A 17,247-nucleotide genomic window follows, 5' to 3' on the forward strand; every position below is an offset into this window, starting at 1 on the left:
AAATGCATTAATGATTTAGGGAAAACCCTTATCTTCATCTCCTATAATCACTATTTCAAGCACCCGCAAAAGCACATCAGTCATCTGACGGGAAGTGTCTGAAAATTACAGTTGCATACCTGTAATCTCTGTGGAGCACATTAGTCCTTTTTACTTAAAGAAATACCATGTTTGTAATTAGAATCTGCTTTTCTGTCTTTTGTCAAACAGCTGGAGATTGCAAGTGAGAAGTTTGCCTTTAACTTCAGTTTCAGCTCTCGGGATATCGATTTCCTCAGCCTCCTGACCATCCTTCCACTGCTGCACACTGCATGCTAGAGTTCCTGCAGATAAGGAACCTCTGGTACCATGCCCATGACATTTGGTTGCAAATCTTGACTGTTTTGGAGAGGGCTGGGGAGAGGGCCAGAAGGCTTGTCCTTAGCCAGAGGCACCTAGCACAGGCCTCAAGACTTTTGCTATGTATTTCACCACCATCAATTGTTTTTCAGCTTTATTTCCTACAGAACCAAGCTGTAGGCAAGTGTGCTTCCTTGTCTGCCTGTGCATGAACGTGCAAATACAATTTCATAATAGTGTCTAAAAACCCCCAACACATCAGACAAAACATTTCATCAATACTGTCAGTTCACAAAGTGTGGAAACTGAAAACAATTCCTCTCCAGAGAAGAGAGGCACCCGGTTCGATTTACCGATTACATATTCCAAGTTTACAGCTACAGACTGCTTTCTCTAAAAGCCATCTTTGAAAGAGATGGAGCTCTACATGGGAATGAGAAAACTGGATTCCAGAGCATTTTGTCCTCATTTTGTATTGGGTTATTTTAAGCTAACGTTTTAACATTTCACGAGAAGGTAAAAGTGTGTTGCATATTAAGGTGTTTTTAAAAATGAAAGCAGTAGCCCAGAGATGACACCACATGGCAGGGAGTATTTCACATAACATTATTCATCATAGTAAACTGCTTTTTTACCTCCGTTTTAGTTTTCAGTGTTAAAGCAGTTAAAGACTGAAGTGACTGTAACAGTGTTTGTGAACACAAAGATTTGGAAGCTTAAAACAGTGGGTGGGATTTTTTTAGGATTATGTAAGAATCATAAAAGAGATTATAGCTTTAAGCAAGACTCCTTGGAGCTGGTCAACTATCATTAATGCAAACAATTGTTTAAAGAAAGAGGTAAACATTCAGACAACTTTTACTTTTCTTTTTCAAAACTTTATTAGGTAGACATTACTGGATGACATTGTAAAACCCCATGTGTGCAAGTGAACGACCTCTACAATGACGCCTTCCCACAACTCATTAAATACACAAGCCCACCCTATTTCTGAATATTGATTTTAAGACAGGTGGAGCGCATTCAGATGCTACTTTACATTCTTCCATTTCATCACAGGGAAGCACTTTTTCAGTTTGTTGATTAACAGGGGCTTGGAATATCAGTGTAAGCAAAAGGAATGCCTTGAAAGGAAAGGAAGTACCGTAAGTTTTGGCTTACGAACTTCTCTCTCAATATGGACACCAGATTCATCGCAGAGTCTTTTAAATTAAACTGCCTACCATGACTGTGATTGTTTTAGCAGAGTGAAGCAGTACAGAGACATACCTACTACTGAAATACTAGTGAGGTAACATTTTGAAAATAAAACTCTTAAAAAATTCACCTACTTTCAAAAGGTCCTGTCCAGCAGGACAAACATTGGCAGAACACTGTCCCTTGTATCCATGCATGTACATGTGCATATACAACCTGTGTCTACTATAGCTTTTTAAAGAACAGGATTTCAGTTACACATTCATCAGGACAAGTTTAAAAATCAGACATTACTATGGTAGATTCAACAGAAGACTTCAGTGAACCGTCTCTAGACCTCCTAAAGTAAAAGGCACTCTGAAGAGGGCAGCAAGAAATCATCCTTTAAAGCAGCCACAAAGGTAGCACGCTCAACAGTGACTAGTGGTATACATTTAACATACCAACCTGAAAATGGATTATTTGTAAAATATTGCCCAAGACTACCGAATATTTTCGTTGAGTTATTACAGCATGAAGGCCATTGTTGCAATACTATGCAACAAAAAATACAGTTATCAGCTAAATGCAAGAGAAGGATAATGGAAAAACCTTATCAGCACTTTGGCTCTGTGCCTGCTGGTTGTACGAGAGAAGAATTTCATTTAAGGAAATAACTTTTTAAAATAAACAGTAACTCATAAGGTTGAAGAAATATTTTGACACATGGTGCCTCCTATTCAATGGGTTATAGAATGACTTAGTTAATGCCTAAAAACTGGAGGTAATACTGAAATAGAAGTTATTAAGATATCTGTAGAAGTGATAATTCACTTATAATTTTATTGCAGTATGACTCTAAATCAAATTCCCTATCATGAAAAACGTAATATATGCTAGCTGAATCCTGATTAAACACTCGTGTGTGATGCTTCATGAAGAAATAACACTGCAAGTGACAGCTATATTACTAAGAACTCCAGGGGAAAAAAAAAATAAAGCCTCTCCTACAGTTCTGAAACACTCAGGAATTTCAGAAGAACAGGTTCCAAGAGATACTCTTCTTATCTGAATTTCTGCTTTTCCTTCCTTCCTTCCTTCACAAATTCTTAGTGGAGGAAAATGAACATAGTAAAATCTTTTTGTGATCATAAATCTACAATAAATAGACCTTCTAAGCATAGTTTTTCATCTTACCCCCCATACTAATTTCCTTCTGATAATTACCTTTTTATAACTTCAATATTTGTAAGAGATAATTTCTAATGTAAGTTCCTATAATTCAAGATAATTTTAGAAAAGTAGCTTATTCTTGGCACCTGACTTCCAATAGATGGACAAAAGCAGGAGGAATGTTAGCAAGAAAAAACAGGTCCTTTAGAAAAATCTAGAACATAACAGGTAAAATTCCACTGTCTTCTGGGAAAGGAAACAATTCCAGAAATAAAAAATGAACCCTACAGTATCCACTTTGAAGCTATCTGAAGATGGTAAAACGAATACCACTTTTTCAGACCATACCTCCCACCGTGCAATGAAGGGCTGGGCAGAGATCCCAGAGCTGCTCCAGGCTTGTTTGATGGTTTAGTCCATCGAGATACCCACCCCAGAGGAATTACCTACTTATATTAACAGGATGTGTTAGATGAAGTTAAACCACTCTATGTCCCAGCCTAGCTAGAAGCGCATCTCCATGCACAGTGCTCCTCAGCACTTCCATCCTCTTCAACGAGTGTGAACAAGGCCCGGCTGAGCGCAGGAGGTGGAAGGTACACGTACCACAGGCTGTGGTCTAACCTAACTCAGCTGAATGTTCTTCTCCAAAAAGCTGCATTTCTTTAAGGTTGAAAACTCCTAGCTGGTTATGCTAGAAGACCACACTCATGCTGACAACACATACAAGATGCATTTCTGCAGAATTCTTTAGGGAGATAGGAGAGGGGGGTGAACAGCAAGTTCAAAGATCAAGATCATCAGAACTAAAATAGGCATGCCAGATTACTTTTGTAATTCACAAAAAGATAACTTCTTCACTAACATAACATTTTTCAACTTTCTGAGCAAGCAAGTATTGGTTACTTTGGCTTAACATGTCTGTCTGTAGGCGTCCACGTAACACAAATTCCCACCTTGCTCTATGCAGGGGAAGAAACACCTTTCATTTGTTTCAAGCAATAAGGCACTTACACATTTAGAATTCCTCATTACACAAAACACACTGAATACTGGAACTCAAGCGTTGATTACATGGGTATTGCTGACCTCCAGTTTTTATAACTTCTTAGTCAAATAAATACACTTACAGAAGGTTCTGGTCACTGATGCATCATGTTTGTTTATAGCCCAAACATGGAGTTAGAAATCGCTTTCTCTTCATGAATCCAGTGTTTTGGCCAGCACTCTAGTGCCAGAAGCCTGTACACTCAACAGGATGCGGTCTCTCATCTCGCTACCCTCACCTCCCGCCATTCCGATTAACCCTACTTTAAAGGGAACTCAACTTAAAATACATAAAAGAGATGGGGACAGGGGAAAATTTCTCACTGAACTGTCATGGAATTAAGAAGTTCAGCTTGGACAACCTCCTGAGAAACAGAGATCATGTTTTCTTTTTCTCAGCACCTATTATTCTCATCTCTACCACAGTCAAAAGAATTAACAAATACCTTAAAAAAGTTATTTGGACTCAGACGTAACAAAAAAGACTGTGGTGTTTTAAGTTTAAAAAAATGCAAAATGAAAAGCCCTGAAGAAAAACACATTTCAGCATTTTGCTTTCAAGTAATTTAAATACAACAAATGATCTTTTGCTGGTATAGCTCAGCAAAGCATTACTGAAGCGACTTCTTATGAGATCACATTTTCCAGGTCCAATTTAATCCTCAGCCATTTTCACAAGTCAGTTACAAATTATGAAATTTGGAAGGGAAAGGAAAGCATTGGAAATAGTGTGTAACAAATGGAAATATGGTAAACATTTTATTGTGAGATGGTAAACACAGTGAAATTTAAATCTATCCCTGTCCTTGCAATTTCTGGACATGAAGCAGAATGCAAATTGATATGAAGAACTCTTAAGAGCACATTTTTCATGCAAAAATACAGTCCATGACTGAAGACTGAATCCATCTGCTTACTCAGAGCTTGCATAAGGCATGAAAGCGTTTGACTGCATCGGCACTTTTACAGGACAGGCTTAAAAATACCTGAACACCTTGCTTGGATTCTGTAGGCAGATTTTCCTTCTAAAAATGAGGTACATGTGGCATTGTATTAGTAACAACATACTCAGTGACAGCAGATTAAAATTTCAACAATACTGTTTTCAGCCTGACAGGTTTTCAACAAGATAAACATTGAATGGGGTTAGCGTGCAACTGTGTTTAAGCAGGTATGTGCAAAATCCATGTTTATGTTAAAAATATAGAATAGTTTTACATAATAAATTTCTCCTCTTCTGACTTTGATCCATCCAAAACACTTCAGATTAATTTTTCAAGTTTTGATAAGCCAAAGAAGCTCCAAAAAGATTTTCTTTTGTGCAATATGCTTTTTAAAATAAACTAATTGCTGTTATAACTACTATTTTGGGTTTTTTTAAGCCGATACATTTAGAAATAAATAGCTGAAATTATGCTTAGAAATTTATGCATTCATTTTTTACTAGGGCCTAAGTAATTAAAGCTTGTTACACGTTTTTACCTTTGAAATCAGAGCATGCACTCTGAGATCAGTTTTTATTTCCCTACCTTATGGTATTTCACCATCAGGCTTTGAGGAGCATCAGCGATTAACTGCCTACCATGAGCACTCCATTCTTTACCGGAGAGAGAACGTACAGATCCTGAGCCCCTACGCACAGAACGATGTGGAAGAATCAGCCAGGAAGCCACAGACCTGTGTAACTGCAACAAGCTGCATTTGTTAGTTTTATTAAAGAAGAAAGTTTGGAGGTGGTGTGTTATAGCTTGAGCAGTACTTAAGTGAAAACACTGCTCGTCTTGCAATTGAATCCAGGCTCAGCTGGTTCTTCATTTATCAGTCGCAAGACAAGCCACGAAATGTATCAGCAACGTAACTTTTTAAGTGTTGTGTGCCCTTTTTTTCAAGTTTATGTGTTAAGTCCGAAAAATATTGAACGGCTGTAACTCCAATTCTTACACTGTGCTAGTATCTGTTACACAGAAGAAACCAGAATTTTAAGATATGTTATTTAACACTGTTTATGGATGTTGTTTCTAACTTTATTAGTGACTCAAAGCATTACAAAGGTCTCTATTACACTAAAAGCTAGTACTCCTTCCCCTGACAAATTGCTTTAGTAAGAATGTCGCTTGGAAATTCTTCCCTACTCCCTGCTCTCTCCTGCATGTATTAAACAGCACTAGTATCATTCTGCGAGGGAGGGGACCGGCTCCAGAGTAGTTCGCACTTCAGAAGTGAAACAGATTTTTCAAGTTGCTGCACAGTGGCTGTCAACAAGCTTCCAGACATTTCTATCAAAGTATTTGGGGCCAAATTCTGTGCTAGAATAACAATGGGTACAACTTCTCTGGTTTAATGGGGCTATGATTGACGTCAGGAATGGAGCTGACCTGTTGCAACTACAAGGCTGCAAAATTAAAAGAAACAAAGAAATTACGTCTCTAATAGTTTCCTCAGGTAGGATTCTTCCCATCAGCAAATCAGAGCTCTAACATTGATTATAAAAGTAACAGCAGTCCATGGTTCTCATCCACAACTTCTACCTAGACAATTACCATACCAAGAATTACAAATGATGCAAGGTTTGCTCAAGAAACAAACCACTACAACTAAACTTAAAAAAAAAAAATAAATCTGAGTCTGCATGGCAAATTATTTGGCCATTGAATACGAAACAGTTTCTCAGATCTAACTGGCAAGAGAAACCATTCAATCACTGGAGAATTTGTATCCTCTGACAGAGTTACTGCCCTGCCCACAGATTTAACATCACACAAGCTATGGCAGTCTTCAGAAGAGCAGAAAGCCCCTTGGCTAAAAGGAATATCTGATAGCGATCCAAAATGCCTTCTAGTTAAATTGGCAATAGTCTCTGCAAATTACTATTTTTAATGAAGTAAAACTTCACGTTCATCAGACTTTCAGAACCAACAGATGTAAATAAAAAATCCTCCTATCATACAGAAAGAGTTCTCAAGTCAGCACTAGTAACATCAAAACCAAACACAAAATGCTCCCTTCCTTACACATTTGCACTGCCCCAGAGGAAGGTAACAGATCACTCAAAGTGCACTGTATCTTAATGACATTTGAAAGATACGAATATGCTGTTCATTATAGAGGTGGTGAGAACTGAAGTCTAACAGACTTTTTTGTACAGAACTAAAACTGATGGGCCAGCTACAGCACGAGGCTGCTCAGAATCGCATTTCTGCCTCTCGCTTGTATTCCTACTCAACTTCTTACACTACACTCACAGGCTAATAGACCGACACAAGGAAAAGCACAGTCATTTTCCAGTCAGAACTCCTGGATAAGCTCTGCAAATACACCTATGTTCTGAGGGGTGGCAGCAGTCAGAATCGTCCTGCCACTGATGGCTGAGCAGCCCTGAAACTTGACCCAATTAATGAAACGCAACTAATTACCCTTAGTGGAGAAAGGGAAAGCAGCCACCAGTGGGAGCAGGGCTGGGCACACACGGCACAGCACGGCGCTGCCAGGAGGGCACCAGCCCTGACTGCACCCCTGCAAGGAGGGAAATCCATTTCCAGGCAAGCTAGAAATAGAAGGCGACAGTAGGATGGATTTAAGCATTTCCTAGTCTGGATACAGATTATCGGTGAGCAAGAACTTCACACAAGGATAAATAATCTTAAATATTAAATGCGGTGAAAGCAATCCCGACGATGAGTGTACAGTAACATGAAATCTGCCTTAGCAGGTTAATTCAGCTGCCTGATGAAGTTTTCTGCTAATAAAGATGGAGCAGAACAGTCTGATGATTTCTTTAAAGTACAGTTAAAGACCAAAACACATTTACATAATGAAAGGAAAACATCCTTGAATCTCCGTACCAAGTTCATTCCCTTTCTTTCAAACTGATAAATTAACGCTTGTAAAAAAAAAAATTATGTGACTTTGATGTATATAAGATTTCCTATCATATGAGAAGAACTGTTTAAAAGCTAACATTTTATTGAAGTTTTGTACTAAACTACTTTTCATATTTCAGCTGGTTACATAATATTGATGAAAAACTGTGTCTGTGCACTATTCAAAGGGCAATATTTTTATATGGATGGAAGACGACCTCCATATCCCTATTCTGCCTGGCTCTCGCAGTTTTTTCCCGTTCTACAGGAAAGTAAAAGCAATTATTGTCATACCTATTTTTTTCTACAGAGAAAGCAAGATTAGACACTCATCTTTACAATGTCAGACGCCTCATTTTGCTATGTGTAGAAAATGAAGAATCATTTCCCTTTGATTTAATCCATTTCATGAAATCAGAATGGCCTAGATGAAATGATAATGTAGGAGCTGAAATGTGTGTTCCTTTCCTCCACCCACAATGACATGCTTTCTGAATATAAATAAGTGCAGATCTAATATCTTCCTTTTTATGCTCTTTATTCTAGCATCTTAATTTCAGATCTTAGTGAACTCCCATCAGAAACTGAAAATGGCAAACACAGCAGTGTGAAAACAGCTACAAAGACTGTAAGAATATCTCACATATTTATAAAGAACCTGGAAAAGAAAGGAAATTAATCTATCGTATAGTTAATTACAGATAATCTCAAGTACTAAAATATTCTCAAGTGGAACAGTTTGACACCATATTACAGACTGCATTGTAAACCCAAATCTATCTACCTCTATATATATCTCACTCTCTGAGGTCTGAAGGTTTTTCTAAATAATACAAAAATATCTTCATTATTTGACATTTAAAGAAAGGAATAAAAATCCCTGAGTAAGCCAAAGACAACTGATATGTATAGCCTCAGAAAACACACTCAAAAACAAGACTGATTTTAAGGCAGCTTCTAACCTCAGACAGAACACAAATAGAAAACTGATGCGTCACAGAAGAAGAAATCAAATTAATGTGTGGATTTGCATTGACAGTATGCTTTGAACTTTACTTCTAAATGTCACTGCTTCCCTGCTTAATTTGCAAATCTTAGAAAGGTACTGTTTCTACTGTTAGGACAACGGGGTCAACATGCCCTTAAATTCAAATGGAAATATTAAGTGCTTGTTGACTGCCATGGTGTGCTTGTACACAGTTTCAACAGGAAAAACACAGAACCAGAAGCTGACAGAAAACAAGCATACTAGCCAACTACGGTAAGCTGATATTTGTGTTTCCAGGTAAACAAAACTCATCAGTTTCTTTCACTGAGGCTTTGAAGTCAAAGTGGGTATCTTCTAACAGCATTACCTTGGTGGGGCAGAATACTATCTACTTAAAAATTACAACTAGATTCACATTTAATAACAATTTTCAAAGGAAGTGGTGCAAAGTACATCTTCTCAATGACATGCTATTTGCAGGCCTAAATTTTGAAGTCTGTAGACTCTTTAGGACATTGCCCATCTCCCTGCTTCCCCCTCTCCCCATATATATACACACACACATATATATATATGTATCTTCAAACACACACTGAAAAAGTACCTTCATAGTACAAATCCAATCTTCCTTTAAGATCAGCTTGTATTTTTAAAGTATAAAGCAGATATTTCTCTTATTCAGTCCCTTTCTTTATTGTTTCAGTGTTCTGCTTAGACAAGTTTATTTTATTGTATTTTTTCTTTTAAATTATACCTGTATGATAAATTTGGATTATAACTAAAAGTGACTAAATTCTCATTAGCTGATTCCTAACACTGAATTACATTGTTTTTGAGGCAATATGCTGAGAAAGAGGTTTGGTAGCAAACAGCAGTACTCTGAAGTCAGGAAAACAGAGCAAGGATAGCTGTTCTCTTCAGCTCTGTGACGTGCCACGAAGAGAAACACTGGAAGCAGAGAATGAGAATGAAATGGTCTCCTAAGAATTTATGGCGCCTCCCCTTACCTAAAATTCACAGATTTTCATCCTGAGACATGAGTGGATGCTCTAAGACTTATGCAGCCTACTTAAACAAATGAGCAAACAAAACATGCTACTTCAGTTATAAAATTTCATCCACTCAGTCTTCACAGAACTAGTGTGTAGCACGTGTATTACATGCCAAGTCAGAACAGACGTGCAGGTTTCCAGCTGCCCTGCCAACACATCTCCTTGTGCGTTCTGCATCACGCTTCAGGAATATCTTGGGACAGAACATGAAATACCAGTGGCCTGTTATCGAAAGCCTTCAAATTTTCTCTCTACTGGGAAAGTTTCAAAATCTTGTACTCTTCTAACAAGACTGTCACCCCCCCCCCATCAATATTAATGGACTGTCATAAATAAAATACTCAAGTGAAACCTATCAGCCTACTTGTAAGTATCACGGAGGTTCAATACCAGGGATATTTCCCTCTGAGGCACTGCAGTTTGGCAGTGGCCATCTCCACTCTTGCCCACTAGCAGGAGGACTCGGAAGACAACCAGCTGTCGTGCTCTAGCATGTGACGGGGTTTCGGTATGCTGAACAGAATGCTGTGTGATGGAAGTTATTTACAGAAGTAGTTTTTAATACCAAAAGTAGTATGCTCAGTATACAGTCAGAGTCCAAACACTTCTAAGCATTTCCCCCTTAAAGGCTGACACTGAAGTTAAATGGAGCACATGTTAGCAGTTAAATGCTTTCTTCACAGGCCAAATCGGTAGAAGAGTTCTGGCTACAATACAGGCTTTGATTGTCTAGTTCAGAAACTTAGACTCAAAAAACCCCTCCAAAGTAACAATTAAAAAAACCAAAACCCAAAACATTTAAAAAGCAGCAGTCAGGGGGGCCCATCTTGTTCGGAGTGCACCAGAGCAAAGAGGCTTTCTGGTCTGCAGTAGTGTTTTCGGCTGAAGGAAGATGGCGGGCGATCCCCCGTCCTCCTCCCAGGGCGGTGGCTTGGACGCTGTCACCAGCGCTGTATTGCTCTGCTGCACATGAAGCGCGCGCAGCCCTTGCAGGACCAGCTCAGTTCAGGTGAGTAAGGTCCGTCTTTACCAGGGCATACCTGTCCGTGACCTTTTCCTCTGCTTTTTACAAAGGCAATAGATAGGAAACACAAATAAACCTGCCAAAACAAGAAAATAAGAAAACCATAAACCTTTGTGCGTGCATTGCGTTCTTTCAGTGTACACAGCGCTCAGATGCAGCTTTCCATGTCTCAAGAGAATTTAGACAATACATTTGGACAAGAAAATATTAGCCTGCAACAGCCTCTTTGGTAATGAGTTATGCTACACTTTGTTTACTTTACAACAAATTCCCGCTAACCCTACTCCCATCTCTGACAAATTAATTCCTGAACCATGCTGTTTTTGTATAAGATACAAACTTAAAACTTTTAAAAGCACTTTGGCAATCCTTAGATCTAAATCCCAAGGCTGATTTACCTGAACTAGTTTTCAACCAGTTTCACACGCAATAGAGGCAGCATGTTATAGCTTTTTTTTTTTTTATATTATTTATTTCTACAAGCATGCTCATCTATTGTGAAGTAATCACAAACATTTATCCTTGCCTGAGCAGGGAACTATATTATGAAGTCTTTTGAGAGAAAGGAAGCTGTAAAAGGAAAAAATAATAAATCAGATTTGTTCAAGTGAAAAATAGTTTGTCATAAGAGGCACTCCCCAACTCAAATGAGAAGCATCTCCCCCTTTCTCTTGCCACCAGCTGACTGAAATGGTGAAAGATTTCCTTTTCAGGCACCATTACAGTAACAACACTCTACAAAAGACTACTACAGTGACCAAGATCGTTGCTTTGCTCAATAAATGGTGTAAAATGGTTTTCAGCTATGATACTGAGACTACTTTAACAGTTGTGTTGGCAGTAAATACTGCTTTTTTCAAAACCGAAACTTTCCTATAAACAATCAATGTTTATGGAACTGCTCATAGTGCTGTTCTTGACTGTCTCTTATCTGGCCATACCTAGGATGGGACTTCAATGGCATACTGGGTATCATTGCTGTTATTACCATTGTATTACAGCAAAACCCTCTTAATTTTTAACATAAGCAAAAGAGTGGTTCTTTTCCAGCATAGGTTATACCAGACTGCGGAGCACAATAAGCTTTACTGGCACTAATAAGTCTTTATTGCTTAGATTTCTGGCATAAAAATGCCACTGAAAAGAGTATTTTAGATCTCTAACTCAGAAAATTGATACAGGGAAAAGAGGTCCCTTCCAACCCCTACCATTCTGTGATTCTGTGATAACATATTCTTAGCCTAAATACTGAAATCAATAGCAATATTCCCTACTTGCCCAGATGTAGTCTAGAAAAGCTATAATGGTATGTTGGTTATATGCTGACTGGTTATGTACAATCTTATTGATGTAACTATCCTGGTATATTTTGGTTTTATTGTATCAAAATAAAGGTGCCGCATTCCAATATGCCTCAGGCCTGGGCACACACTGCAAATTTTCAACGGAGTAAGTAGTTTGGTGAAGAGCTGTGGAGCAGCATGATCCCTGATTGACATATTACTGCCAACATATATAGTGGATATGCACCTACACGAGCAAAATTATACATTTATCGTTACGGCTTATTTCATTTCTGCGGGAGGAGGAAGCCAGGCAAACAGAAGATTCGCTAAAATAACTACATCCATATTAATAGAATCATATTAACAGAGCTTTGACACTACATCAAATGAGTTCACAGTACCACTTTTTGTGATGGAACCCAATTTGGCAGCCTATGCACTGAATCAGATCGAGATTGACTCATCCCAATTTGCTGCTTTGTTGTTGTTGCATCTTCAAAGTTGGAGGGCTCTTGGGACTATGCCTAGGTGCTCCAAAAATCTTGTCATGCACATGGCCAAGATCTTAGAACTGTGATCCACTGGGGTCATTAACGGGATGGTTCAAGTCAGCCAGCTCACAGCACTATGTTTAAATTACTCTGTCCTTTTTATTTAACTATACTAGTTAAAGATTTTCGTCCAGAAAAGCCTTAACAACCAAATAATTGGGGAGAAAAAAAGTTAATAGGCATAAAATGCAAGTAAGAAAAAAACATTCTAGAGAATTTTTTTTTTAGAAAAATGTGCTTTATGCTAAAACAGTATCTAAGAAATTTGTACTTTGTGTCCACCTCTGAGAAAAATACCGCGATGTTGTACAGAAAGTCACTGCAAAATCAGAAGACTCATTCATGTATGTAACTCTTACCTATTACAACAGCTACGGCTCCCAATGCCAGTCCCAGAACCAGTATTAGGGGTGTAATGAGTAGTTTTCCAGCTGAAATGCAAAATTTATTAAACAATTCAGAGTAGGCATTTTGTTTTTCCCTTTCCAACCATGCCTAAATATTTTGATATCAGACTCCCAAAAGCTGGTTCATTTTTTAAATACTTTACTAGGATTCCTATTCGTAAACTTATCCTACAAATCCAGGTAGGAGCTATCACCGCTCAGCCAGCTCCCTGCACACATTCCTCTTTGCCCTCTTCACCCACAAGTCTCCGAGCACAGCTCATTTTGTACATTAATAGTTAGCTTGCATTTACTTCTGTTTCCAGTCTGAAATCCCTCAGGCATCAAAAGGAACGTGATAGCTATAAAGCTACTGTCATTTGGCTTCTCCGGAATCCTCCTGTATAGCAACCACCCCGGAAAGATGCCAAGCAAACCAGCATCTTGCAGAGTTTAGGTTAGCTCAAGGCAATGAGACCACTGCCTGTAAATACACTTCTGCTCGCTTTAAAAGGCGATGGTGAAGTCCTTGTGTATAGTTGTGATTTAGGTCTAAATCAAACCACAGCCAAGTCTATTTTGGATCCGCATTTAGAAGCATGTGTTGCTGCTCTTATGCGAGTAAGACAGCGACATTGTGCAGCACATGGGCTAGAGCATAAGACACTAAGAACAACTGAAGCACGCTCATATTCATTGTTTCTGTTGAGTTCACGATCAGTAGAAATGCACGGAGGGAAGGCAGGGTTCCTTCTGAAACACGTAAGCTGAAACTGAACTTTGAATCCAAGTTATCCTTCTTGTGTTGCATGCTTTCCACTCAGTGGCAGAACCCCCTCGGCCGCGCTGTCTGAGCAGTTGGATCAAAGCTGTCACTTGTCCCAGCTGTCTGAAAACACAGCCGGGCAGGCATTTTCACTGATGCACCAGCAGCCTGATCAGGGGTTTGAAATTAGGCAATTCTCTAAATTAATCCTGTGTTTGAAAGATCACCTCTAGAAAGGGAGGAAAAGCAAGTTTGTTACCTCTCTCTTGCCTGCCCTTCCCTCTCTCAAGTCACTTGTATCAGATTTCAGTAAGTGGATTACTTCATTCGATAATGATGTAAACCTCTCCATAACCTGAGCCACTAATTTGGGCGGCCTGAAGGAAAAAGTGAGGTATTTTGGAAATATTTACAGCAGTTAAATGAACTGGTCCTTTTCATGCTCTGTTTTAATAGCTTTTAAATTTCATAGGAGCGTTGTGGGTGGGAAAATATAATTCCTAGAAGAAAAAAATTGGCAAATATTATTGGTATTACTCTAGTTGCTAGGCATCCTAATGGTAGACCTTCTTGGGACTACACTGTGCTGCATTCTATACGCACAGAGGTTGTCAAATAAGTTATTCGAGCGTAGACAGGAGAAGGAATATAGAATGATGGAAAAACCTCAGGAAGAGTCCAAAAATGAGCAATTAAAAACATTACAGTACCAGAACCTTTAACAATTTCAAAGTAAAGCTTATAAAATACTGTTTTAAGTATGAACTCTCTATTTTACTAATAACCGTGTAACTGGAAACAGAAAATTATGACGTTTAGTACCAAAATTATTAAAATCTTCAGCCACTGAACTGATGACTAAGTAGACAGAAATAGTCTGCAGAAAGGGCTAAGCTAGCTTTTGACTGGAGTAATTAATTTCTCTGCAGATACAAAGAATGGTTCCTAAGCTAGTCAGTTGAAGAACTTGTTTACTTACATTTGACCAACTAACTCAGAGCTGAAATAAAGCATGAGTGTCTTTTTCCTTCCGCCTGTGAATATGAGGTTTTAAGTGTTGTGTAGTTCCAAGGTCTTATAGGATAAAATGACCTTTCATCATCATGGGATAGTATCTTCCTTTGGTTATCAATGCATTCTTTCCAAAGTTTAAACTTTAAAAACAAAACAAAAAATACCTTTTCTCCTTATATATCTACCATATTTAAAACCTTTATCTTTCTTTACCTTTGTAAACTAACATTAAGGAACAAGTTCACAAGAGGTAAGTCTTGCACAAGTTCCCATCAGGTAGGAGTACAAACAGCAGCAGTCACTGCAAAGCAGCAGATAATGTATTTTTTACCCCAGTCATTTTTATCAGCGCTGTATGAAACAATTATAAAATGCTCCATTTTACACATGTGAATTGAGCATAACTTCATATCCAATTCCAGTGTGAAACACACCATTTGTCGTAGTGTGAAGGAGTACGAGGCTTTTAATCATAGAGGGAATTGTGATGTACCAAGAAATGCTGCTGCGACTAAGGATGTTTACTGTAGGCACTAAACTTCCCAAAGATCCACTGTCCTATGTCTGTTAGCTTTGAGACTGCGAGCAGAGAGAGCACATGTACAACTTGGCTCAGAGTTGAATAAAATCTTGAGTTATTAGTCCATGTGGTAGACTCAGCAGTAGGTTATGATGGCCAGTTTGGTAACGTTCAAAGCCAGTTTTTAAGGATAGCTTAGACAGAAATGGTTGTAACTAGAACAAGCCTTTTTACAATTCTACTCAAATCAATGGTAGACAATTTCACTACTTGGCTACTTAGCATGAAGATTCAGACATCTGTAGTAATACATTAACTGTATTTGCAGGTACCTCAGATGGGCTGCATCATTTGTGATATAGAAAATTAAGTTTTTCTGCAAAATGAGGAAACACTAGGAAAACACAAGTGAGTATTATTCCCTTGCATAGCTTTGGATTTGGTCGTGGCTTTTAGGATAATATATACAAACTCCCGTAAATTCTTGGAGAATTCTTTGCCATGTAAAAAATATACTAGTTTTAGAAAACAAGCTTAATCACTAGTATATGAGAAATAAAAATTTTCTCTTCCAAGTTTAAATATCATTACATGTTTAAGCAACAGAGCCACTAAAAGTATCTACTTACAAGTCAAACCAGTCTATCTATGCAGATTTAAGTTCCAATATAAGTTTGCATCTGTTCTTAAAGAGCCCTATCAAGTACATATACAAGACATCTTACAAATCAGACCAACTGTCATTTAAGTTGCCAATGAAGGTTGGATTCTAGAAATGCATGCTTCCTTCCTCAAAGCCACGCATATATAAAGTGAATCTTGCACTCTGTCTTGGGACAAGAGTACATGCAGTCAAGATCTGAAAATATGCTGCTTTCAGAATTATATTTGAAATGCTGTTTACCATGAAAAAAAATTCATTTGCTTTAATAGCACCATCACACATTGCATTCTGCTGCGGATCCATGAAATACTTAGCAATCGATTTAGAATTTAATTCACCCAGCTGAACTCAGGTGGTACTTAACTGGGATTTTAAGTACATTTAAGACAGCTGAACATGTTTTTTCTTTCTGTGCCATTGATCACTAACTCCAGTTACAACCAAACAGTCTTCCTTCAGCAACATAGCCAAATTATTCCTATGAGAATGAAATCACTAAGTCCGCTGGGACTGAACGATAAAAGCTATTTCACCTTACTACACTGGTCACAGGACAGAGTTTCTCTACAAAAATACGCTAAAGAAGGGAGAGAAATGTCAAATTCAGAGACCATTTCTGCTCTGAGTTTATTTTCTTCTCTTTGTGATTTCTATTACCTTCAAAAAACCATTGGTTTATGAAGAAAAGTATGTTTAAATTTATGCCGCCATAAATGCTTTTCCCTTATTTTTATTACAGAACAGTTTGTGATTGTAGGCACAAACACTTGCTTCTCAACAGAAACCATGTTCGCATGCCAGCCTGCCATGAAGTGTTCTTTTCTTTCTACACACCTCACCCACCCGGATTTCGTAGAAACAAGCCAAAAAACCTTCACTGCACAAGGCTACAGAATCACTGCATTTACTTAAAGAAGTATTTCCTCTCCATAGCAAGAAAGTAAAAAAAGGCACAGAAGAAAATTTATCTAGGCAACACCTCATCAGTTTCCCCCTGACAGCCAAGACAACATCCTCCTAATTTCCACTACTTAGCTAACTAGCAGAGGCATTTTACTACAGGAAATGCAACCTTTACTTCTTGCTACATGTTACTAACTATGTTTCTAATAGCCTCTCTACTACCATCTCCTCTTTCTAACATTAACTGCTGACCCTTAGAATGGAACCAAAACCCAGGCTTGTACAGTAACACCCACTAATGATAACGCTCCTCTCTTTCCTGATAAAGCCATAATGTATTTACATCTTCAGTTCTAGCTACCAGGACATCTCTGAGCCTAGGTATGATCCCTAACTGGAATTAAACATTTCTGGATTTTCAACTTGATCTTAAATTATTAAGACAAGGAAGCTTCAGTTCAAAACAAAGCAGCCAAAAATCCACCTTTCCCCCCAAAA

General features: G+C 38.2%; 1 protein-coding gene across 1 annotated transcript in view; it reads right to left on the reverse strand.

The window, feature by feature from the left end:
- Positions 1-1,195: 1,195 nt before the first annotated feature.
- Positions 1,196-17,247, reverse strand: part of RNF217 (ring finger protein 217) — a 70,633-nt gene continuing 54,581 nt past the window's right edge. The window contains exons 5-6 of the mRNA XM_075414117.1: positions 12,856-12,927; positions 1,196-10,735 (exon numbers count right to left, since the gene is read on the reverse strand). Of these exons, the coding sequence (XP_075270232.1) occupies positions 10,662-10,735; positions 12,856-12,927 (146 nt within the window). The 3' untranslated portion in view covers positions 1,196-10,661. The remainder of the gene's footprint in view (positions 10,736-12,855; positions 12,928-17,247) is intronic.

The sequence above is a fragment of the Opisthocomus hoazin genome, chromosome 2, assembly GCF_030867145.1.
Source record: "Opisthocomus hoazin isolate bOpiHoa1 chromosome 2, bOpiHoa1.hap1, whole genome shotgun sequence".
Classification (NCBI taxonomy): domain Eukaryota; kingdom Metazoa; phylum Chordata; class Aves; order Opisthocomiformes; family Opisthocomidae; genus Opisthocomus; species Opisthocomus hoazin.